Below are 24816 nucleotides of genomic sequence, written 5' to 3' on the forward strand. Positions count from 1 at the left end.
GCAGTAAACCAACAGGCCCCCTTTTAGTGTTTGGAATTGGGGTGCTCTCAAGGGTGTGAAAGGTGACAAAATGCTTCTGAGCTGGGGAAGGATCGATAATGTGCTTTCCTCGGCTGGTGGGGGGCGGGGGAAAAAAGGGAGAAGAGCCTCTTTCTGGCCTTGATGGAATCCCTTCTCATTTTTCTTTTAAAGCCGCAGAACCTGTGTGCCAGAATGGCTTCTAGTCCCCAGTCTCCTCCGCAAAAGGGCGGGTAGTGACCAGGATTGGAAGCATAACGTATGCATGTTCGGCGGCCGCCTTCCCATAAATCCCCGTGAGTAACCTCTTAGGAGGTTTCCCCCGGAGTCCAGGGTTCGGCCTGAACTTGTCAGCATGGATGGAGCTCATCTCTGGAAGAAACACCGCTCTCTCACTAGGGACTCCTCCCACCCCATTTTGCACATACTTGTGGTCCCGAAGGAGCAAGGTGGGGATGACGATGGGGTGAGGCAGGGAGGGATGGTGGAGAGACAGGTCAGTGCCGAGTCATCATGGGCACTCGGGGGAACTTCTGTGACATGCAGGGCCTCCAGATGGTGACTCAGGGAGGTCTCCTCATGAAAGGAGGCCTCCTTGTCATTCTGTGTAAATGGCATTTCCTTTGCAATTTGCATACACACCCTACTTGCTCCCGTTTGATACACAAAGGCAAAGGCACAGAAAAATTTTCTCTTTATTGATAACAACAACTGCGGAGGAGAAAAGGGTGGCAGGGGCAACAAGACGGCCCGGGTGTCAGTGGCACCGGAAGAACCCATCTCCAATCTGGCTTCTGAACGAGAGCGACATTCTAGGGCCCGTCCAGCATTAGGATGACCAGGTGTTCCAGGTTAGTAGGTGGAGTAGTTGTGGGCATTGATGCCCTCTCATCTCTCCTGAGCTTGGCTCTCCTGTTCTTAAACCAAACCTGCAGTCAGAGGGAAAAGGGGATCGGTTTAGTACATCGAACAGTTAACGTCCGAAGACAAAAGCCACTACCTACGTGCAAGTGTGTGCACCACTGAGACTTCATGCTGCGCCAAGGGAAGCTGTTTGCTCAGGGAAGTTACCACCACACCCCCTCCCCTCCCTTTAGCTCCCCCTTAGTGAGCACCAGCTATGTGCCAAATTCCGGAGTAGGCTTATCACTTTGTCCCTCTCTTCCCAATTTTAAGATTCAAATGTTTTTTTCAGGTATCGGGTGCAGGTCTACTTATGAGTCGCACCCGCTTCTTGCGGATCAACTACCTGGTAACAGGATAAAGAAGGGTCTGTATCCTGGCGGCTGACGACCACCTGTTACCGCCAGTTACCTCCTGCCGTCTCCTCACTAGGGACAGTGTCACCTTGTTTTGGGGATAATGTGGGCATTGTCAATAGGGGGCCCTATTTAAGGTCATATTGAGGGGAACAGCTTCCTATTTGACAAGCCTATCTTCGGTGCAAAGTAAATAATTAATAGGAAGAAACGCGTTGGGTTTTCAGACAGATTTCCTTCAAGGATGTCTAAGGGGTCATTACTCCTCCGAAACCTCTTGAGAGTTAAAAAGCAGTCTGGCAAGGGAGGCCTCGTCATGGGGTCCCATGGAGTTTGTGGCTCGTCTCACTGGGGCGTGAGAGTTGCGGGGGCCAGGCACACTGCCTTGACACTTCAACCCGTAGTGTTAAGGAAAGTGGAGACCAACTGGACCCAAATTAACTAAAATGCTCAAGACTCTTTGGCCGCCCAGGAGTCTAGGGGAAAGAGGCACACCATCGTCACCGTCGTCAATTCTGCATGCTCCAACTTGCCCCACCCTACAGACCTTTCCGGGCTCAGGGCCAGGTCAGCTCACTCTGGCCACAGTTCCAGGATCCCGGACCCGAGCCGCTGTTGTCCAGCAGGGCAGGACAGGGCAGGGCAGGGCAGGGCAGGGCCCCTCGGAGCTGCTACACAACCAGGAGGTCCCAATCCCATCCCTTTTTCTTAAGGCAAGGTGAAACAGCACTTTAGGAAGGTGGTTGACAACAATGAGGGTAAAGGGGTCATAAAATGGCTTCTTCTTCCTAAATACCTGCCCGATAGTTTTGCAAACAAGCAAACAAAACGGTCAGTTAGACTTGACTATCTTCTCGGTGTCCTAGTTAATGGGGTTAACATTAGATTGAAATCCCTTCAGAAGTTTCCAAACTACGCATCTTGAGTGGCACAAAAGGCCTTCTCTCCCTGCCTGAGGCCTCATGCTTGCACTCCTATTTTAAGATTTGTGGTATTTCTGCCGCATAAATACATAGCTTCAACAAGGCCGGTGTGATCGAGCTCATTCCGGGGTGGGGGGGGGGATCTGAACATACCAGTGGTCAAATACGCATAAACATGAGATAACAAAAGCTGGCTGTTGTATGGGCTGTATTCTCTCTTCTTAAAAATTTTAAAAAATGTTTATTTACTTATTTTGAGAGAGAGAGAGATAGAGAGGAAGTGGGGGAGGGGCAGAGAAAGAGGGAGAGAGAATCTCAAGCAGGCTCCGTGCTGTCAGCGTAGAGCCTGATGCGGGGCTCAAACTCACAAACAGTAAGATCGTGACCTGAGCTGAAACCAAGAGTCAGAGGCTTCATCGACTGAGCCACCCGGGCGCCCTGATATGTGCTGTATTCTCAACATTGGCTTTACAAAACAGTTCTGTTCGCAAAGAAAGGAGGAAACCATGTATTAAGTTTCTTGGAGAAATTCAACTGTCTGGTTGGGAAATCTGTGAGAACACTGTTTTCTCCCTGATTTGTTTCTTGTGGCTTCTTTCCCCTTCAGAATGCCACTGAGAGTGCATTAGGAAACCCAGGAAGGAGAAAGAGCTGGTCACCAAACCTTAACGTTTTTCTTTTCCTCTGCAATACGCCTTGTCAGCCTGAGAAAGCGATCCCAGTCTGCTCCCAACCTTTCCGGTCTGAGCCAGGCCCGGGGCCCCAGTCTGCGGTGTTGGGATGCCACTACTCAACGGTCAGCTCTGTTGGGCTGCTTTTCAGGTACTCCCACCACCAGATCTGCAACTGTTCTTTTTTTAGAAATTTTTTAAAGTTTATTTACATTTTTTAGTAATCTCTACACCCAGCATGGGTCTCGAACCCACGACCCGATATCAAGAGTTACATGCTCCTCCGACCGAGCCAGCCAGGCGCCCCTGCAACTCCTTTCCATCAATGCACCCACACATGCACTCTGCAGCAAAGCCGATACACCCAGCCTGATTTCCTTTCCTTTCTTTTTTGGGCAAATATCACTTTGCTGTAACTTAAGTGGGTTTTTTTTTTTTTGGGGGGGGGGGTCACCTTTTTATGGCATGACCTACAAATTAGTCAAAAGTGCCTGAGGGAATGAAAGTATTTAAAATTAACACAATGAGGGGCGCCTGGGTGGCGCAGTCGGTTAAGCGTCCGACTTCAGCCAGGTCACGATCTCGCGGTCCGTGAGTTCGAGCCCCGCGTCGGGCTCTGGGCTGATGGCTCAGAGCCTGGAGCCTGTTTCCGATTCTGTGTCTCCCTCTCTCTCTGCCCCTCCCCCGTGCATGCTCTGTCTCTCTCTGTCCCAAAAATAAATAAAAAACGTTGAAAAAAAATTTTTTTTAATAAAAAATAAAATAAAATTAACACAATGACTCTATCCCCAAATAAGGGCCACCCAACCCCCAACCAACCAAATTCCACAAAACTCAACTCTTCAAAATAGCATCACCAACATGAAAAAATTCTTAAAATGTTAGAAATCCTCAAGAGAATATGTGCTTACGTGTTTAGTAGATTTGTAGAATTTGTGTAGTACCCAGAAGGCCTATTTTGACTGACATGTAGTTCTTCTCTAACCTTTTCGCCCTTCTTAGGTCAATTAATATTCATTCAGTACTGGGTGGTTTTTTTTTTTTTTTTTTTTTGCTTGTTTCATACTTTAGGCAAATTTTCAAAGCCTGCAAACCGTTCCCCCATTCTCACCGTAACGTGACTGTCCCGGCAATGTTTTCAGGTTGATGCATCAAAATATTCCAGAAAATTAGAACGTAGAGCTCTCACTCCCCACATTGCCTTACCAAACACTTAAAAACAACAGCAAGAGGACTGGGTTCTCGAACTTTGAAGCTGTCCCTCCACCATCAGTCTTAGCTTCACTAAACAGACACTGGTTACTCATATAGCGTGTTCTGAGCATACATTTCTCCCTCACCCCAATGTTTTTTTTTTAATGTTTATTTTTGAGAGAGAGAGAGACAGAGACAGAGCACGAGCAGGGGAGGGGCACAGAGAGAGGGAGACACGGAATCTGAAGCAGGCTCCAGGCTCTGAGCTGTCAGCACAGAGCCCGACGCGGGGCTCGAACCCACGGACTGTGAGATCATGACCTGAGCCGAAGTCGGACGCTCAACCAACTGAGCCTCCCAGGCGCCCCCACCCCAAAGTTTATAAATTCACCCACTTCGCTAAGAGCTTATGCATGGCTTTAACTTAGTATAACCAATCCCTCTCATAACCTGCTCCTCTGTGCATTAATTTGAATACTTCCACAGTCAGCCCGAGCCCCAGTATGTCTCCACACATGACTCTTCAAAGGATATCTGTGTTTTGGGTAGTGGGTTCGGCCCTGCAGCCGGCTCTGTGCTGACAGCTCGGAGCCTGGAACCTGCTTCGGATTCTGCGTCTCCCTCTCTCTCTGCCCCTCCCCCGCTCACCCTTAAAAAAATTTTTTTAAGTAATAAATGAACATTAAAAAAATTTAAGAGAAAGGAATCATGTTCCCTCGGGTAATGGGAAACATCCGTAAGCTGGAGTTCACATACCCCATTTTTCACCCACAAAGACTCCTAAAGTCGATTTATTTGCCAAAGTTAACAAAGAAAACCGAAACATACCAACTTGAGAACCCCTGGAACAGAAGCGTTACGAGTCCTAAAGCTGGTTTCAGAATGGCTGCCCTGCCATTCAGGTTTACTGACCTGCACTCTGGTTTCGGTCACATTCATGCAGCTTGCAAGTTCTCTTCTGCGGGGAGAAAACCACAAATGTTTAGTATTTGGAGCTGTGGATAAAGTGAAATGTACAGATATACATTTTATGCTTGTTTTAAAACGTGTACCCCCCCCTCAAGAGCCCACCCCCCAAGTAAACTTTTCTGTAATTCCCAGTTCCAGGCTTGCTACGGTTTCCCCTCAAAATTTAAGGTAGCATTAACATCTTGGTAGTCACGATAAATAATTTTATTGCACTATTTAAAAAAAGAAAAATTCGGGGCTCCGGGGTGGCTCAGTTGGTTAAGCATCCGACTGCGGTTCAGGTCATGATCTCATGGTTTGTGGGTTCGAGCCCCGCATTGGACTCTGTGCTGACAGCTCAGAGCCTGGAACCTGCTTTGGATTCTGTGTCTCCCTCTCTCTCTGTTCCCTCCTCCACTCGCACTCTGTCTCTCTCTCAAAAATAAATAAACACTAAAAAATCTTTTAAATAAAAAATAAAAAATTAATGCAAACAAATATATGATCAACAAATTATCACAGTTTTATTTACTTATTTATTTATTTATTTATTGTTTTTTAAGTAAGCTCTATACCCAACGTGGGGTTTGAACTCACAACCCCGAGATCAAGAGTCACATGCTCTGCTGACTGAGACAGCCAGGTGCCCCTCCAACTTTTTTAAATTTATTTAAAAAATTTTTAAGTAGGCTCTATGTCCTAAGTGGGGTTCAAAGTCTTGACCCTGAGATCAAGAGTCACACGCTCTTCTGACTGAGCCAGCCAGGTGACCCCCTCCCTCAAAATTTTACTTATTTATAAAAAGTTTTTAATGTTTATTATGATTTGTTTTTTGAGAGAGAGACAGACAGACAGAGAGTGAGCAGGGGACGGGCAGAGAGAGAGAGAGAGGGAAACACCGAATCTGAAGCAGGCTCCAGGCTCTGAGCTGTCAGCACAGGGCCCGACGCCGGGCTCAAACTCACGAACTGCGAGATCACGACCTGAGCCGAAATCGGACACTTAACCACCTAGCCACCCAGGCGCCCGCCTCAAAATTGTAAATGAAAGGATCCAGCCCTACAGCTAGCTGCAGGAGAGTACCTTATTCTCCTTAGCCTGATTCCAATAAAATTTTATTTACAAAAAGCTACCAACATAGACGATTAAAAAAATGTATAAATTATACTACATCAAAATTAAAAACTTCTGTAGACCAAAGTACAAAATCAATAAAGTGAGGGGTACCTGGCTGGCTCAGTCAGTTAAGTGCCTGACTCTTGATTTAGCCTCAGGTTATGATCTCATGGTTTGTGGGGTTGAGTCCCACGTCAGGCTCTGTGCTGAGTGTGGATTGTGCTTAGGATTCTCTCCCTCCCTCTTCCCCCTCTCCAACTAGCACATATGCACTCAGGTGCGTGTGGGCTCTCTCTCTCTCTCTCTCTCAAAATAAATTTTCAAACTTCAAAAAAATCAGTAGAGTGACAAGGCAACCCTTCAAATGGGAGAAAATATGTGCAAATCATATATCTGATAAGGAGTTAACATCCACAATATATTAAGGACTACAACTCAATAAATAAACAAGCAACCGGTTAAGAACTGGGCAAAGGCCTTGGATAGACATTTCTCCAAAGATGATATTAAAATGGCCATGAAAAGATGCTCAACATCACTAATTAGTCATTAAGGAAATGCAAACCAAAACCACACTGCTACCTCATACCGTTAGAATGGATACTATCGAAAAAACAAACAAACAAACAAACAAAAAAACCAGAAAATAACAAGTGCTGGTGAGGATGTGGGGAAATTGGAACCCTTGTGCAGCGCTAAGAAAAACAGTTTGGTTCAGGTCATAATCTCATGGTTTGTGGGTTCGAGTTTGTGGGTTTGAGCGCTGCTCAAAAATTTAAACATAGAAATTACCAAATGACCCGACAATTCCATTTCTGAGTATATACCTGAAAGAACTGAACACAGGGTCTTGGAAAGATATTTTGACACCTATGTGCCTAGCAGTGTAATTCCCAAGAGCCAAAAAGTGGAAGCAACCCGAGTGCCCATTAATAATAAATGGATAGGGGCGCCTGGGTGGCTCAGTCAGTTAAGCGTCCGACTTCGGCTCAGGTCATGTTCTCCTGGTTTGTGAGTTCAAGCTCCGCATCGGGCTCTGTGCTGATAGCTTGGAGCCTGGAGCCTGCTTCGGCTTCCGTGTCTCCCTCTCTCGATCAAGAGTCATATTCTTAACCCACTGAGCCATCCAGCCACCCCTATAGGTAGAATCTAAAAAACAAAAGAGAGATAGACAACCAAAAAGACAGACTGTAATACAGAGAAGAAACTGACGGTTCCCAGAGGGGAATTGGGTCGGGGGACAGGTGAAATTGAGGGGATTAAGAAGTACAAACTTCTAGTTATAAAATAAATAAGTCATGAAAATGAATATACAATATAGGGAATATAGTCAATAATTTGTAATAATGTTCTATGGTGACGGATGGTGACCACACTTATCGTGGTGCGCACTGAGTGATGTATAAAGTCGTTGAATCATTATGTTGTACACCTGAAACCAATATAACACCGTATGTCAATTATACTTCAATAAAAAAAGCCAAAAAGCTTACAAAAAATTAAAAGACTGTGTGCTATGTAAAATAAACCGGTCACAAAAAGACAAAATCACAGACAGGAAGTATAATGGTGGTTGCCAGGGGGTGGGGGGTTGTATTATTGTGTAATGGTAATAGTTTCAGGTTTGCAATATGAGAAGCTTTCTGAAAATGAACGGTGGTGATGGTAACATAAGAAAAATGCACGTAATGCCACTGAACTGCACAATGAAAAATGGTAAAGACAGTACATTTTGCGAGTATTTGACCAAAATAAAGAAATCAGGAAAAAAACGAATAAATTAGTCTTACGGAGAATAAAAATGGGCACAGGGCTCGCATATGCCCATGAACAGATCCTCAACATCACTAATCAATACGGAAATACAAATCAAAACCACAATGAAATACCACTTCACAGCCATTGAGACGGCTAATATTAAAAACAGGGGCGCCTATGGGGCGCCTGGGTGGCGCAGTCGGTTAAGCGTCCGACTTCAGCCAGGTCACGATCTCGCGGTCCGTGAGTTCGAGCCCCGCGTCCGGCTCTGGGCTGATGGCTCGGAGCCTGGAGCCTGCTTCCGATTCTGTGTCTCCCTCTCTCTCTGCCCCTCCCCCGTTCCTGCTCTGTCTCTCTCTGTCCCAAAAATAAATAAACGTTGAAAAAAAAATTAAAAAAAAAAAAAAGAATGGATGTATCTATATACCGCCAATAAAAGACTCATTAAAAAAAAAAAAAAAAAAAAAAAAAAACAGGGGCGCCTGGCTGGCTCAGCCAGTGGAGCGTGTGACTCTTGATCTCGGGCTTGTGAGTTCAAGCCCCACCTGAGGTGTAGAGATGACCTAAAAATAAAATGTTTTAAATAAATAAACAAATAAGTGTTAACAAGAATGTGAAGAAATTGGAATCCTTGTGCACTTGCAGCCACTAAGGGACACAGCACAGTAGCTGCTTGAAAAATTAAAAACAGGCTTACCAAACGATCTAGCAATTCTGGATATCTACCCCAAATGATTGAAAACAGTGACTCCAACTGCTATTTGCACGCCCATGTTCACAACAGCGTTATTCACAATAGCCAAAAGGTAGAAGCCACTCAAGTGCCCACTAACAAATGAATAGATCAATGAAATTCTGTATTTACAAGCAATGGAATATTACTCAACCCTAAAAAAGGAAAGGAATTCTGAGACACGCTACATCATGGATGAACCCCGATAACATTATAGTAAGTGAAATACTTCAGGCATAAAAAGAAAAATACTGTGTAATCCCACTTATATGAGGCACCTACAGTAGTCAAATTCATCAGAACACAAAGTAGAAAGGTGAGCGCCAGGGGCTGGGGGAGATGGGGGAACAGAGAGTGGTTCAGCGTGCATCCTTTTAGTTTTGCAAGGTGGAAAGAGTTCTGGAGATTCGTTGTAAAAAAAGATATGAATGCACTTGAGTGAACTATACACTGAAAAAAATGGTTAAGATCGTATATTTTATCTTTACACATATTTTACCACAATTTTTTTTAATTTATTTTTTTTTAGTAATCTCTACACCGATAAATGGCTCAAACTTAGGACCCTGAGGTCAAAAGCTGCATGCTCCTCTGAGCCAGCCACGACTCCCTATTTTACCAGCTTTTTAATAAGTCTTTTTTTCTTTTTTTAATTTTTTTTTTTTTTTTTTTTGAGAGAGCGAGAGACAGAAAGAGCGCGCACGAGAGCACTTCAGCGCAGAGCCCGATGCGGGCTCGACTGGGCTCGAACTGACGAACCGGGAGATCAGGACCTGAGCCCAAAGCCCGTCAAGAGTTGGACGCTTAACCGCTTAAACGACTGAGCCACCCAGGCTCCCCTTAAGTCTTTTTTTCTTTAAGTTTGTGCTTGTTTGTGTAATCTCTATGCCTAGGTGGGGCTCGAACCTCGAACTCGCGACCCCCAGAGATCAAGAATCCCACGCTCTCCCAACTGAGCCAGCCCGGCGTCCCCACCACAATTAAAAAAAAAACAAAAAGACCACCCACCACAGATTTCCACAGACTTGTTTCATATAATTACTGTATACAAATATTTCCCTTGATGCACAGAAGGCATTCTCCCCAACCCTAGTCCTTTTTGGTTTAGGAGGGGGAGAAGGAAGTCGGGGCGGGGGAGAGGGGGGACGGGCGGGGGTGGAGGGGCAGGGGGGCCGGGAGGGGGTGGGGAAACGAAGATGCCTGGCAATGAGGCGAAGGGCACTTGCCGGAGCAAGCCACTTACCTTGTGGCCACGTCAGGGTATTGAGTGCGCTGGAAAACGCTTTCCAGCTCCCGCACCTGAAATGCCGTGAACTTAGAGCGCGGGGCTCCCGGCTGCCTGCCATGGCGCTGACGAGCTCTAGCGGCTGCCACTTGGGGTGGCCCTTCAGCGTGCTGCTGCCCCAGCGCCTGGACGACACCGCTGGCCTCGTGGTTCCCTTCGCCGTCACGGTTCGCCACGCCTTCACGGTTGATGTCGCCTCCGGAGTTGGCATAGCTGACACCGCCCTGGGGGTTATTGTTGCCCACGGGGACTAGACTGCCGTCATCAATGTGGCCGTCTTCTTTGGCTTCTGGTGCCTCGTCCTGCACAGGTTCAGATCTGATTTCCACTTCTTGCATCCCCAGCCAGTAGTAGTCGGGGTCACAGTATGCACCCAGGTCACAGTAGTCGCCGCTGGGCAGAGGCTCCATGGCTGTGGTGGGGTGGACGGCCACCGCCTCCGCCCACCCTGTGGTGATCGAGACCAGAGCTGGCCTCTTTTGGCGCCTCGTACCAGATTCAAAGGTTTGGCGCAAGTTCGACGCGTACGTGATCCCCTTTAGACGATTGCCATTGGCTTTCCCTTTCCGCCAACTGAGGTGGGTGGGACTTGCTGCCACACGCAAGTGTCTGGGGCGTGGCCAAAAAATAAGGGCTGTGCGGGGCACGGCGGGAGCTTGGGTTTGTGCACAATCGGGTCTCTAATTGAAAGTTCGGTTTACCACGCCCCTCTTGAGCAGAGTGGTCTGAGGACGGGATGGTACCGGATTATGCGACCTGATTTGGGGGGCAAATCAGGGACGGGGAGAGATGGGGGTTCGAGACTTCTCACTACCTACAGGAGCCCTTTGGGAAACGTTTTGAGAAAGTCTCATGGTCCAGCCCTCTATATTTGGCAACCTGCACACACGCCAGGCTAATAAGTAAAGTGAAATGATGAACCGAGTTTCTGCAAGGACACAGAAAGCAGAGCCCACCATGTTTCCCGGGTGCCGAGAGTCGGATGTTGGGGCCGGATTTGTAGAACATTCTGGGTAAGATGCACTCTACAGGAAATCCAGTGTGCCCGATGAGAAAGTTCAAGTACTCCGGATTTTTAGTAATGTACGCCCCATCGTACTAAAAACGTCATTTTTAGTAATGACGCCCCAAGTGTAGATCCCCAGCCCAGGGCTTAGTGCACCGAGAACTCTTGCATTTTGCTGGCTTAGGAGGCCACAGCGAAGTATGCATCTTCGGTGGTCCTCCACTCGCGCATCTGCGGTAGCATGTCCCCTATACAAGCTCAGCCGTCCCCTGTGCTGGGCTCCTGGCATGAACTCAGGTCAGTTTCCACCTTTCCCCCTGCTGCTCCCTCTCCCCCCGTGCTCCCTTTTTTTCCCTAAAAATATCATCCTGATCTCTTGCTCTGGAAAAAATAAAATTGTATTTATTGTCAAAAGAGATCCAGGCCAGTGTAAGGGAGGAAGATTTTTTCCTTCCGTCCTTCAAGGTCTTCTAGCTGGTTTAGGAATTAAATTGACATGAGACAGTTTGACAGGAGAAAAAACAAAGTTTTACTGCGTGAACACAGTGGCCAAATAATGACAGTGACACCTCAAGAAATAACCAAGGCATCTCTGAGGAATTGACAGGGCAAAGAAAACTTGTGTTTGGGAGCTTCGATTCAGAAGGAATTCTAAACAGAATTTGGGCTGGGGTAGTAAATTAGGAAAGGGTGACAAGGGGTATTTACACAGCCTTCTCTGCTCTATGGAGGATGTCTCTTTACTTCCTGGTACAGGGAGGGTAACTTTCACGATTTATTTCTTGCTTTTTTGGAGACAAAGGGGACTCAGGGTGTTTTTTTTTTGTATTGGCTGTTAAGTAATTTTTATTTAAAATAATCAATATGCCAGGGTGCCTGGGTGGCTCAGTCAGTTAAACATCTGACCCTTGAATTCAGTTCTGGTCACGATCTCATGGTTTGTGAGATCAAGCTTGGCATCAGGCTCTGCACTGAGAGCTCAGAGCCTGCTTGGGATTCTCTCTCTCTCTCTCTCTCTTTTAAATTTTTTAATGTTTATTTATTTTTGAGAGAGACAGAGCGCAAGTGGGGGAGGAGCAGAGAGAGAAGGAGACAGAATCTGAAGCAGGCTTCAGGCTCTGAGCTGTCAGCACAGAGCCCGGCACGGGCTCAAACCCACGAACCTAGAGATCATGACCTGAGCCGAAGTCGGATGCTTAACCGACTGAGTCACCCAGGCGCCCCTCTCTTTCTCTTGCTCTCTCTCTGCCCTCTCCCGCTAGTGCTCTCTCGCTCCCTCAAAATAAATAAACATTGAAAAATAAATAAAAATGAAATGAAATCATCAATATTCCAAAGTGGCACATTTTGGAGTCGTCTGCCCTTGGCCCCTATACCAGATTGAGGGCTCTATGGTTCTCTCTTCAAGATGTGTTTCGTAATGGGGTGCCTCCGTGGCTCAGTTGGTTAAGCATCCGACTCTTGATTTCAGCTCAGGTCATGATCTCACGCTTTGTGGGCTGGAACCCTGCATCGGGCTCTGTGCTTTCAGGGTGGAGCCTGCTTGGGATTCTCTCCCTCTCTCTGGGTTCCTCCCCGACTCACGCTGCTTCGGTCTCTCTCAAAATAAATAAACTTAAAAAAAAAAAAAAAACCATGTGTTTTGCAGATGCTTTGGGAGGTGTTAATATCCTGAACATTACAAGCAATTTCTAATAATGAGTCCTATGCTTCGTATTACACATGATTCATCTTCTTTTTACTATGGCAACCATCAGTGTTTTCAACATCATCCTGTGAAAGAAATTAAACAATTGGTGGGGGCCTTTGTAAGACGTACGCACCTCGCCTACCGTGCCTAATGGATAAGCGTCGCTGCAGGATGGCTCAGAGATCAGCTGAAACATGGTGATTGACCAAGTCACGTTTAGAAAAGATGTCAAGGAGGTGGGGGGGGGGCGCCTGAGTGGCTCCGTCAGTTGAGCGTCTGACTCTTGATTTCGGCTCAGTTTGTGAGTTTGAGCCTCGAGTCAGGCTCCATGCTTCAGCATGGAGCCTGCTTGGAATTCCTTCTCTCCCCCAAAAATAAAATGAGCATTTTTTAAAAAAAAATTTTTTTTAAAAATTAAGAAAAGATGTCAAGGGATGGCGATCCCACGGCCTCTCTCTGGCTTTAACCAAGATGTTTCGTCCTCAGGCTGACTCTTCCGGATTATGCAGGCCTCTCCCTCCCTTGGCTAGGATCCCGATGATGAATTTTCAGTCTTGGATCGGTTGTTATGTGGGAGAAACACAAGAATTTTCCTCACGGCTTGCATTAGACTAGCTAGAGCAGCTGTGACGTCTCAGACGTGTTCTCGCACATCTCTGTCCGCAGTGTACTCCCCCGTCATCTAACCCACAGTTCCTCGTGTACCCCAGGGGAGCGTTGCCCGAACTCCATACCACCCACGCTAGTATTTATTTACAATTTTTAAGCTAAATTTAATCTACTTTTTATTTTAAACTTCAGGTGGGGCCCTATTCTTTTTTTTTTTAATTTTTAATGTTTCTTTATTTTTGAGAGAGAGAAAGGGACAGAGTGCAAGCAGGGGAGAGGCAGAAAGAGAGGGAGACAGAAAATCCAAAGCAGGCTCCAAGCTGTCAGCACAGAGCCCAATGTGGGGCTCGAACCCATGAATCGCGAGATCATGACCTGAGCCGAAGCCAGGCACTCAACCGACTGAGACACTCGGGCGCCCCAAGGGGAGCCCTATTGTAAGCTAAAGTAGCCAGGAATCATGATCTGGTGTGACAGGTTTATGAGAGCAAATCTGGAGCCAGACTACAGAGGTCTAAATCCTGGCTTCGCTCGCCACGAGCTATCTGGCTAATCTGGCGAGCTGCGTATTCTTACTTTGCCTTGGTTTCATCATCTTTAAAATGGGAATGACAGGGGTACCTGGGTGGCTCAGTCGGTTAAGTGTCCGACTTCGGCTCAGGTCATGATCTCGCGGTTCCGGAGTTCGACCCCACATCGGGCTCTCTGCTGTCAGCGTGGAGCCTGCTTCGGATCTTCTGTCTCCCTCTCTCTGCCTCTCCCCTACCTGCATGCGCTCTCTCTCAAAAATAAATAAGTATTAAAAGAAGAAGAAGAAGAATGTAATAACAGTGACCATGCATTAAATGCCTATTCTAGGCCAAACAGAAGGACAAGCACTATAGAAGTTATAGTCACCGGCACAACAGGGTCGAATTCATATTTTCAGCATCAGATCGTCCTGGCTTCCTCCTGTAGAATGGTCGTGGGAGAGAAAAGGTGAAAGCAGGGAGCCAGGAGGCTAATGCAACATTCTGCTTTAAGATAACAGTGGTTAAGGTTAAGGCTTTAAGATAACAGTGGTTAGGGTTAAGGCATGCGGGAAAAGTGAAAGGTTTGGGGATGTGTGTTTCAGGTGGAGTTAAGAGGATTTGCTGATGGATTGGAGGCTTGGAGCGGAAGAAAGAGGTTACGTGCATTCACTCATTGGACCCTCACGAAAACCCAGTGAGGTAGGCACTGTCATTCTCCCCGTTTTTCAGGTGAGGAAGCTGAGAGACGGGCTCATGCATTGGCCCAGGATTCACAGCGAGCCAGGCTTTGGACCTGCACTCTTAACTGTCTCTTCCCGGTTATTAGTGGCCTTTTTTTTTCAAAATTTTTTAATGTTTATTTATTTTTGACAGAGAGAGAGAGAGAGACAGAGCATGAGCAGGAGAGGGTCAGAGAGAGAGGGAGACACAGAATCGGAAGCAGGCTCCAGTCTCTGAACTGTCGGCACAGAGCCCGATGCGGGGCTTGAACTCACAGACCGTGAGATCATGACCTGAGCCAAAGTCGGATGCTCAACTGACTGAGCCACCCAGGCACCCCGTTAGTGGCCTTTTCCTGCTCCCCATGATGCACCTCTTTTCCTATTTCCTTTTCTTCTTATGCTCTTTAAGTACTTTTTCTCTCCTTTCTCCCTTGACTGAGGATAAAACCCAGGGATCTCACTGAGACCAGTGAGGGTCAAATAGTTAAAGACGCAAGTGAGCGAGTCCCGTCCTGTGGATTCCCTAGACGCAGCGAAGGGCTTGAGGGCCTTTCCATGTTCTGAATCACCACGAAGACCACGTTGCTGGGCCACAGACTCAGTGGGTCTATCTCTCTGGTTAATGTGCCAAAAACACAAAACGAAACAAAACAACCGATATTTGTAAATGCAGACAGAAAGCTTAAGGGTTTTTTCCATTTTATTTAATTTTTTTTTTAATTTTTTTTTCAACGTTTATTTATTTTTGGGACAGAGAGAGACAGAGCATGAACGGGGGAGGGGCAGAGAGAGAGGGAGACACAGAATCGGAAACAGGCTCCAGGCTCTGAGCCATCAGCCCAGAGCCCGACGCGGGGCTCGAACTCACGGACCGCGAGATCGTGACCTGGCTGAAGTCGGACGCTTAACCGACTGCGCCACCCAGGCGCCCCTAATTTTTTTTAAATTTACATCCAGATTAGCATATAGGGCAACAATGATTTCAGGAGTAGATTCCTCAGTGCCCCTCACCCATTTAGCCCATCCCCCCCCACACCCCCTCCAGCAACCCTCAGTTTGTTCTCCATATTTACGAGTCTCTTCTGTTTTGTCCCCCTCCCTGTTTTTATATTATTTTTGTTTCCCTTCCCTTGTGTTCATCTGTTTTGTCTCTTAAAATCCTCGTATGAGTGAAGTCATATGATATTTGTCTTTCTCTGACTGACTAATTTCGGAAAGCTTAAGTTTTTAAGTATTATTATTATTTTTCCTTTTAGAGAGAGAGTACACGTGGGGGAGAGGGGCAGAGGGAGAGAGAGAGAGAGAGAGAGAGAGAATCCCAAGCAGGCTCCATGTGGAGCCCGACATGGGACTCGATCCCACGACCTGGGATCATGACCTGAGCCAAAATCAAGAGTCAGATGCTCAACCCACTGGGCCATCCAGGCGCCCCACATACAGAAAGTGTAAAAGAAAATATAGCACCACTTCAGAGCACACTCACACGATTTTCAGAAAAAGAAAGGATTTGTGGGGCGCCTGACTGGCTCAGTTCGAGGAGCGTGCAGCTCTTGATCTTGGGGTCATGAGTTTCAGCCCCACGTTGGGTGTAGAGATTATTTAAAGAAATAAAAACAAAAAAAAAAAAGAAAAAGAAAGGATTAGTGAGCTGTTAACCCTCAGAAAGGGTTTCCATATCCTTCCTCATGACAGACTCTAGGGTTTTTCTTTGTGATTTGGCCTATTGGGGGCAGGAGCGGGGGAGGCTACATCATTCGGCGTGTGTATCGTGCCAAAGGGGGACCCAAGTCGAGTGAGCGGCATATTCGTAGGTATCCTGAATCTTGAGTGTTCGCAGTAGATGTGCCCTTACCCGAACTCTCCTGGTGCTGCCCCCTCCACTCTTTTTTTCACTAGCTCCAATCTTGTGTTTGAAGCCCTGTTTGCCTGTCCTAAGAGCGCTCTGCTGTACCATGAGTAAGGGTCTCTCCTGCCTAGGCAAAGATACTCAATCTCGGACTAGCAGATTCTGCCCCATGTTTATTTTCACCCGAAGATTCTTCTGACTTATTCAAAAGCCTCCAACATTGTGTAAAATCAAAGATACGCTTTCTGAAAATCAGCAGACCTGGGCCAGGCAGCAGCTAGCTGTGAGTGAGTATTGGAGAAGTCCCTTATTTTTCCTTATGTTTCTGGACGTTGACCCACGTCTGCAAGAGGAGATATTTAGATTTTGGACGTTCAGATATTAAGACTCATTCTTAGGAATCTGCCAGGCAGGCTTGCAATTCCACAATTCTATCGATCTATGCTCAAAAGAAGCTTATCAGGCTTCTATGAGTTTGCTCCCTTAAAAGAAAAAAAACAATAGCCTTTTCTATAATCTTATTAACGCTGCCCCCCATAGATCATTAAAATGTCTTTTGTCCAGAGGTGGCCGGGTGGCTCAGTCGGTTGAGTGTCTGACTTGATTTTGGCTCAGGTCATGACCCCGGGGTTGCGAGATAGAGCCCTGCAGGGAGCTCCACGCTGAGTGTGGAGCCTGCTTAAGTCTCTCTCTCTCTCTCTCTCTCTCTCTCTCTCTCTCTCTCTCTCTCTCCCTCTGCTCCTCTCCCCTGCTTGTGCTCTCTCTCTCTCTCTCTCTCAAATAAAAAAAAAGAGGGGTACCTGGGTGGCTCAGTCGGTTTAGCGTCCGACTTTGGCTCAGGCCATGATCTCATGGTCTGTGAGTTCAAGCCCCACATAGGGCTCACTGCTGTCAGTGCAGAGCCCGCTTTGAATCCTCTGTCCCCCTCTCTCTTTCTGCCCCTACCCTGCTCACGCGTGCTCTCTCTCTCTCATAAATAAATTTTGAAAAACATTAAAATAAATAAATTAATTATTTTTTTAAAAAAGCCCTGGGTGGCTCAGTCCATTAAGCACCAGACTCTATGGTTCGTGATGAGTTCCAGCCCCGCATCAGGCTCTGCACTGACAGCGTGGAGCCTACTCGGCACTTTCTGTCTCCCTGTCTCTCTCTGTCCCTCCCCAGGTCGTGCTTGCTCTCTCTCTCAAAACAAACCAACCTTTTAAATTAAAAAAAAATGAAATATATATAAAAAAAAGAGTTTAAAATGCCTTTCTTCCAGAGTGATAAATCTTTGAACATGCTCTGGGCCCAAATGTTCATTTCACATACATTTCTTTAACATTTGTGCATACTACGTACAAGACATTACTGCAAATACTTTCCAAATAGTAACGGATTTTTCTTCACTACAACACTCACTGGGAAGGACCCCATGCAGTGTAAGTGTTTTTGGAGGCACTAGGCACTGGGCAGGAATCTGCAGTTGTACTCTGACATGAATTCATTACTAAGACTCTGGGGCACTTAAACCTTCTCAAGTGGCACAGTGCGTGTCTTGCAGAGTGCATATGACCACCCGGAGAGCCAGACCAACCCAGCCCCGTGATTCTACCTACTCCCAGAGCTCTAGGTAGCATGGAGGGCTTTGACTTCAGCATCATTACAAATACAAATTCGAGCCGTCCGGGCGCCCCAAAAGCCATTCCTTTTACGATATATCTTATTAGTGCACACAATTCTTTTTTTTTTTTAATGTTTATTTATTCGTTTGGGGAAAGAGAGAGAGGAAGCACTCATGAGTGGGGCAGCGGCAGAGAGAGAGGGAGGGAGAGAATCCAAAGCAGGCTCCTCGCTGTCAGCCCAGAGCCCGACTTGGGGCTCGAACCCACGAACCACGGGATCATGACCTGAGCCAATATCAAGAGCTTGATGCTTAACCAACCGAGCCCCCCAGGCGCCTCAGTACACACACTTCCAATGGCAAATATATTCTTCGCCACTCAAATACTGTGCAAAATTTATATTTGTAAATATTTTACATAATTTTGTGGCCACACCTGGACATTTGTGCACCAGCAGGGTCCCATCTGCCACAACTGGTGGTGAGAAAGCCAATAGTCAACGTCTTACGTGTTAGTCCGAAAGCTTTGAACCTGAAGCCGACACACCGTCACTGAGGCCAGATACTCCAAGAGGACCCTACTCGGCTGCTAGTTATACCTCCACCAGATCATAGATCCCCGGGGACCCCAGCACAGTCTGCAGAGAAGCACAGCTACATCGACAGCACTGAGGACAAGGAGCCTTCACCCAGACACAGCAGTGATGAAACTGGTCGTTTAGGAGTCAGGGAGGACCAGGAAGGACGGCACGGTCAGTGCCTGGACGGTGACAGGTGCTTCAGCAAACTCTACCCAATGAACTTTCTCTGGGACAGCAGGTTGGACTGAGCTGTATCTGCTGCTCTTAGTTTGGGGCCCTGGGCCTCCTCCTGCCCTTGAAGCCGGGCATTCAATGTCACGATCTCTCTCTTTGCCTTTCCTCCTCTCCAGATGCGAACCCTCCTGTGATCCTGGCAATTGCATCAGAAGATGAGGAGGAAATACACTGTGAACCTAAGGAAAGAGCAGCAGCGCCGGCAAAAGGCCACGGCCGTGCAGGAGCTCCTGGCCCCATGGACAAAGAGGACCCGGAGGGTGCTGGGCTGAAGCTCAGGCAGCTTGGGGACGGGCAGCAGCCCCACTCCCACGCCACTTTGAGCCCGTGGCGCCTGCAGGAGCAGGAGGGCGTTTTACAATGAATTCCCCGCTTGCACATGTTGCCACGGTAACCGGCATGCACAGGCAGCATCTGCTTTCCGGGGAGCACTGGTTGGATCGACCCTCATTCTCTCTCAGGGAGCCTCATTTTCTCCCTTCCTGAGCCAAAGGCTGGGGGGGGGGGGCAAGGCCACTAGGGCTCTCCTGACCTCAGGCACCAGGGTGGAGGCAATGCTTCCTGGGCACCAAGGTAAATATTTTCATGCAGCATTAAAATGAATCAAGCACTGTGGGTGGTACCTGGGTGGCTCAGTCAGTTGAGCATCCAATTCTCGCTTTTGGCTCAGGTTATGATCCCAGGGTCGTGCGATCAAGCCCCACGTGGGGCTCTGCAGTGACTGTGGAGCCTGCTCAAGATTTTCTCTCTCTCTCTCTCTCTCTCTCTCTCCCTCTGCCCCTCTCTCCCACTCACGCTCTCTTTCTCTCTTTAAAAAAATAAAATGAATCAAGCAGGGAAATGTTAGCACGATGCTAGCTAGGTTTTTGTAAACAGTCTTTGAATGAAATCAGGGTGAGGAGAGTAAGGGGTGGCCAGCTGTCTAAGCGAAGGGTCAGATTCTGCCTTTCTTTAAAATTGTGACACTTTGTTCATAGTAATAATTATTTTTTTTAATTGTGCAACAGGTATCATTTATCAGGAATCTGGAGTTTTTGATGCCCTTTAAATTTAGTGTGGAGGAAAAAAACATCCCTAAAGCAAGGCCTCAATCTGAATATTACAGAACAATGTACTGGGGGAGAGGTGTTGTGGAATAGGTATGTATGTATGTAAGTAAGCTCTACTCCCAACTTGGGGCTTAAGCTCATGAATCCTGGATCAAGAGCCACATGCTTGGGGCGCCTGGGTGGCTCAGTCGGTTAGGCGTCCAACTTCAGCTCGGGTCATGATCTCACGGTTCGTGGGTTCGAGCCCCGCATAGGTCTCTGTGCTGACAGCTCAGAGCCTGGAGCCTGCTTCGAATTCTGTGTCTCCCTCTCTCTCTGTTCCTCCCCTGCTCATGCTCTGTCTCTCTTGCTCCTTCAAAAATAAATAAAAACATTAATAAAAAATTAAAAAAAAAAGAGTCGCATGCTTTACTGACTGAGCCAACCAGGCACCCCTGGATAGGCGCGTGCGTATGTATGTGGGTAGGTAGGTATGTAGTTTTAACAAGGGTTTTCATTGTTTCTTTTTTTTAAATTTCGTTTTAAGTTTATTTATTTATTTTGAGAGAGAGAGTGAGCAAGCATGGGGGGAGGGGCAGAGAGAGAATCCCAAGCAGGTTCCGCACCGTCAGTGAGGAGCCGGATTTGGGGCCCGAACCCACGAACCGTGAAATCACGACCTGAGCCAAAACCAAGAGTCGGAGGCTTAACTGACTGAGCCACCCAGGGCCCCTGGAGTAGGTATTTAAAAAGCATGCATGAACTGAATGTGATGTATTTCGTTTCCTCTACAACTCCTCATACTGAATGTTTGTGATTCGCTCACCTCAGAAGGGAGCTTGCAAGATGCATATGCATGTGACTAAAGCCAGCACCCAGGCTAATATATCTGGAAAAAAGTATGTGGTGAGAAATAATTAGCCATGTTTGGAAAGTAGGTTTTTGTTTGCTTTTGAAAAGAAGTTTATTTTTCAGTAATCTCTACACCCAGTGTGGGGCTCAAACCCACAAACCCGAGATCAAGAGTCGCATGCCTCATGGGCTGACCCAGCCAGGCGCCCCTGGAAAGTAAGTTTCGAACCTTGGGTCTTTGTGAGTGGAAAATAGGATATATAATCCCCGGTTTATGGGACTTTCCCATTACCAGAAGGAATATGATTTCTTTAAAGTAAAAAAAATAATAATGAGGGTCACCTGGCTGGCTCAGTTGAAAGGGCATGCAACCTACATTTATTATATTTATATCTACTTTAATGTTTATTTACTTTAGTATTTATATTTATATGTAATATTTAATGTGTAAATTTAATTTAATTTACTTATGTTTATTATCGATAAGGATAATATATTAATGAATAAGGATAATATATCAATGGTATATAAATATTATATATAAATACATATTTTCTCCTTTTTTTTTTTTTTTTAGTAGGCTTCACACCCAGCGTGCAGCCCAACGCGGGACTTGAACTCGCGACCCTGAGATCGAGACCTGAGCTGAGATCCAGAGTCAGACGCTTAACCGACTGAGCCACCCAGGTGCCTCCAAACCATGTATTTGCATGTGCATATGCATGTATATATAAATTAGGGTGGACTTCTGTGCGGAGACCCTCTATAAGATGGGGGATAGCAATGTCCCTGCCATAGAATTGGTGAGAGGACATAACATATGTAAGTACCTGGCACAAAGTCTGGCCACAGCAGCAGCCCTCAGAAATGCCCACTACTATTATTTCATAACACGTCCTATTACCACAGCATAACCCGCGGTGTAGGTGGCATGATGGAAAAAGGCATGATTAGAAATGACACATTCTCTGGGCGCCTGGGGGGCTCAGTTCGTTGAGCATCTGACTCCTGATTTCGGCTCAGGTCATGATCTCACTGTCAGGAGATAGGGCTCCGTGCTGTTAGACCCCATTGGGGATTCTCTCTCCCTCTCCCTCTCCCTCCGCTTCTCCCCTGCATGTGCGTATGCACACGCACACTCGCGTACTCTCTCTCTCTCAAAATAAGTAAACGTTAAAAAATTAAAAATTATAGAAAAGAAATTACACATTCTCATTCTTTTAGAGACACTGAAATATCTACGAATGCAACGATGTGGTGTCTCTATTTGCATGCAAATAATTATGTTGAACTGGTTAGGGTATTGATGAAACAAGGCAGGCTGTGAATAAGTTGAGACTGAGATTAGTCCATAAGGTATGTCTTGTGATTCTCTCTGCTTTTGTGTACGCTTGACATTTCACATAATAAAAAACATGTTTTTATGGTTTTTTTTTAAGTTTTATTTACTTAAGTAATCTCTGCGCCCAACGTGGGGCTTGAACTCATGACCCCAAGATCAAAAAGTCACATGCTCTAGGGGCGCCTAGGTGGCTCAGTCAGTTGAGTGCCCGACTTCAGCTCAGGTCATGATCTCACAGCTTGTGAGTTCGAGCCCCGCATCGGGATCTGTGCTGACAGCTCGGAGCCTGGAGCCTGTTTCAGATTCTGTGCCTCCCTCTCTCTCTGCCCCTCCCCCACTCACGCTGTGTCTCTCTCCTTCAAAAATAAATAAACATTAAGAAAATTTTTTTTTAAAGTCACATGCTCTTCCAACTGAACCAGCCAGGCGCCCCTAAAAAACATGCTTTTAAATGATCAGGGTTATAAACTCAAATGCTGACAGACACAGGTGACAGGAGACCAGCAAGGAGAGTGGAGACTGGTGAACTGAGAAAGAACAGATCTTTTTCAAAGGGGATGGCCAGTACTCAGCTCCAGCTGAGTGTACGGGGGGGAATGTTGGGCCAAGACTACTAGATTTTCCAGTTTGTTTGTTTTTTTTTCAAGACTGGCCCCAAATCCAAATGTTTATATGAAACCTTCCATTCTTTAAATGTTGGCAACTAACTGGGGCGTCTGGGTGGCTCAGTCAGTTGGGCGTCTGACTTTAGCTGGGGTCATGATCTTGCGGTTCGTGAGTTCGAGCCCCGTGTCGGGCTCTATGCTGACAGCTCAGAGCCCAGAGCCTGCTTCGGAGTCTGCGTCTCCCTCTCTTTCTGCCCCTCCCCACTCACACTCTGTCTCTCAAAAATGAATAAATGTTAAAAAATTTTTTTTCAATGTTGGCAACTAACTGAAATATGTATCAAGAAGTGTGCTGGCCATCTAAAAAAGGCCTGCAGAATAGATTAGATTCAGGCTGCAGCTGCCAATGTGCAACCTTTGCCTGAGAAGCTGACATTCAACAATTTTCATTCTCTGGGGCAGAAGAATGTAATCGAAAGCACCCCTAAAGCTAACAATCCCAGGATGCCATTGTTCTACCCTCTTCTGTTTACAAGTCCTGCTCCCACACATGCTTTGTTCTCTCCTTCTCTGTCCGTGACTGTGAGTTTCTCTCACTTGGTCCTTCGCTCTGCTTACCTAGTTCTGATCTCAAATTTCTGACCACCGAGGACCAAGACATCTGAGTGTCCAGGGCAGGAGGCCCTACGGTAATAAATCAGACCCCACTTGACCTGATCATACTCGCAGGAACATTTTGTAGCTGTTCCTAATGATAAGTGGGCGTCTTTGGGAGAGTCTCAGGAAATACTGTGCCTCAGAGACAAGGCAACAGGCTGGGAAGTTCAGAGTACCCTGGAGAAGAAAAATGGGATTTCATGAAATTTATATGTCTTGTGGTCAAAAACAATCTCCTGAGGTCCAGCAGTTCCTTCAATCTCCTGTGTTTCTTTTTCTTCTATTAAATGAAGTAAAATTTAAATTTAAGATTTTTCATCTTGTTTACCACATATGTAGTATGATTCCAGTCTTATTAGATTCACTCTGCATACACACATCCATTCACCCTCTCTTCTTCATCCTTGTGTGTGTAGGGATGTCTGTAAGAATATCAAGCAATATTGAATATCACCAATACCAACTCTGATTATTTCTTCTTCATGAAATGTGAGTAGATTTGTTCTTTCGGCTTTGGACTTCTATGAATTCCTTGAATTTTCATAATGCCAATCATGCCTTTTGACTAAAATAAAATATTATATAAAAGAGCAAAAGAACAGAAATTCAAAACATTTTAAATGCATCAATATTTTAATCTTGTTGATTTCCAAGATTGGAAAATAAATTTGCCCTGGCAGATAAAGTGCAGAACTTTCATTTATATTTGAATTTCGAATAAACAACAAATAATGTTTTAGTATAAATATGTCCCGAATATTGCATGGGACATTCTCATTGAAAAAATAGTGTTATTTGTCTGTAATCAAAATGTGATTCAGCCTCCTGTATTTTTTATACTGAATAATGCAGCAGCAATATAAACATATTGCCATTTCTATGGAAAATACTTTCAATACTTTGTACTTTTTTTCCCATTCCATTCACATTTTTCTTTTAATTCAGGAGAGATTAAAAAATATGTGCTTTGAGGGGCACCTGGGTGGCTCAGTTGGTTAAGCATAGGACTGTTGATTTCGGCTCAGGTCACGATGTCACGGTTGGTGAGATTGGGTACTGTGTTAGGCTCGTGCTGAGAGTGGAGCCTGCTTGGGATTCTCTCCCTCTTTCGCTGTCCCTCCCCGCTTGTTCTCTCTCTCTCTCTCTCCTCTCTCTCTCTCCAAATAAATAAATAACATTTTAAATATATATATGTGGGGGCACCTGGGTGGCTCAGTCGGTTAAGCATCTGACTTCAGCTCAGGTCATGATATCGAGGTCCGTGTGTTCGAGCCCCGTGTCAGGCTCTGTGCTGACAGCTCAGAGCCTGGAGCCTTCTTTGGATTCTGTGTCTCCCTCTCTCTCTGCATCCTCCCCTACTCATGCTCTGTCTCAAAAATGAATAAATGTTAAAATAAAAAATTTTTTTTTAATGTATATGTGCTTTGACTTGAGCCATTTCTATATTATTGCACATGTATTATATGTACACATATATACCTAGAGATATAGGACACAGTACACAGCCTGTATCATGTAATATGTGATACACACACACACACACACACCCTAATGCAAGCTGAATGGACCGTACTGTCAAGCCCGGCTCTCTGTGAAATGCCTTCTGGCCCATCGCCTCTCCCTT

General features: G+C 46.1%; 1 protein-coding gene across 1 annotated transcript; it reads right to left on the reverse strand.

The window, feature by feature from the left end:
• Nucleotides 1–699: 699 nt before the first annotated feature.
• On the reverse strand, nucleotides 700–10462 carry LOC115507373 (rhox homeobox family member 1-like). The gene is made up of 3 exons (XM_030305698.1): nucleotides 9864–10462; nucleotides 4978–5023; nucleotides 700–947 (listed from the first exon to the last, which is right to left on the reverse strand). The coding sequence occupies exons 1-3, from the start codon at nucleotides 10313–10315 to the stop codon at nucleotides 831–833; spliced, it is 615 nt and encodes a 204-aa protein (XP_030161558.1). The 5' UTR covers nucleotides 10316–10462; the 3' UTR covers nucleotides 700–830.
• Between the last annotated feature and the right edge of the window lie 14354 nt (nucleotides 10463–24816).

This window comes from Lynx canadensis, chromosome X (assembly GCF_007474595.2).
Source record: "Lynx canadensis isolate LIC74 chromosome X, mLynCan4.pri.v2, whole genome shotgun sequence".
In the NCBI taxonomy this organism is placed as follows: domain Eukaryota; kingdom Metazoa; phylum Chordata; class Mammalia; order Carnivora; family Felidae; genus Lynx; species Lynx canadensis.

What these genes read in the sequence shown, in the direction of transcription:
- LOC115507373 (XM_030305698.1), bottom strand. Translation starts at nt 10,315, where the DNA reads ATGGAGCCTCTGCCCAGCGGCGACTACTGTGACCTGGGTGCATACTGT. An exon ending in TACCCTGACGTGGCCACAAG is followed by an intron (nt 5,024 to 9,863) that starts GTAAGTGGCTTG and finishes TTCTCCCCGCAG; the next exon opens with AAGAGAACTTGCAAGCTGCA. An exon ending in TGACCGAAACCAGAGTGCAG is followed by an intron (nt 948 to 4,977) that starts GTCAGTAAACCT and finishes CTCTGACTGCAG; the next exon opens with GTTTGGTTTAAGAACAGGAG.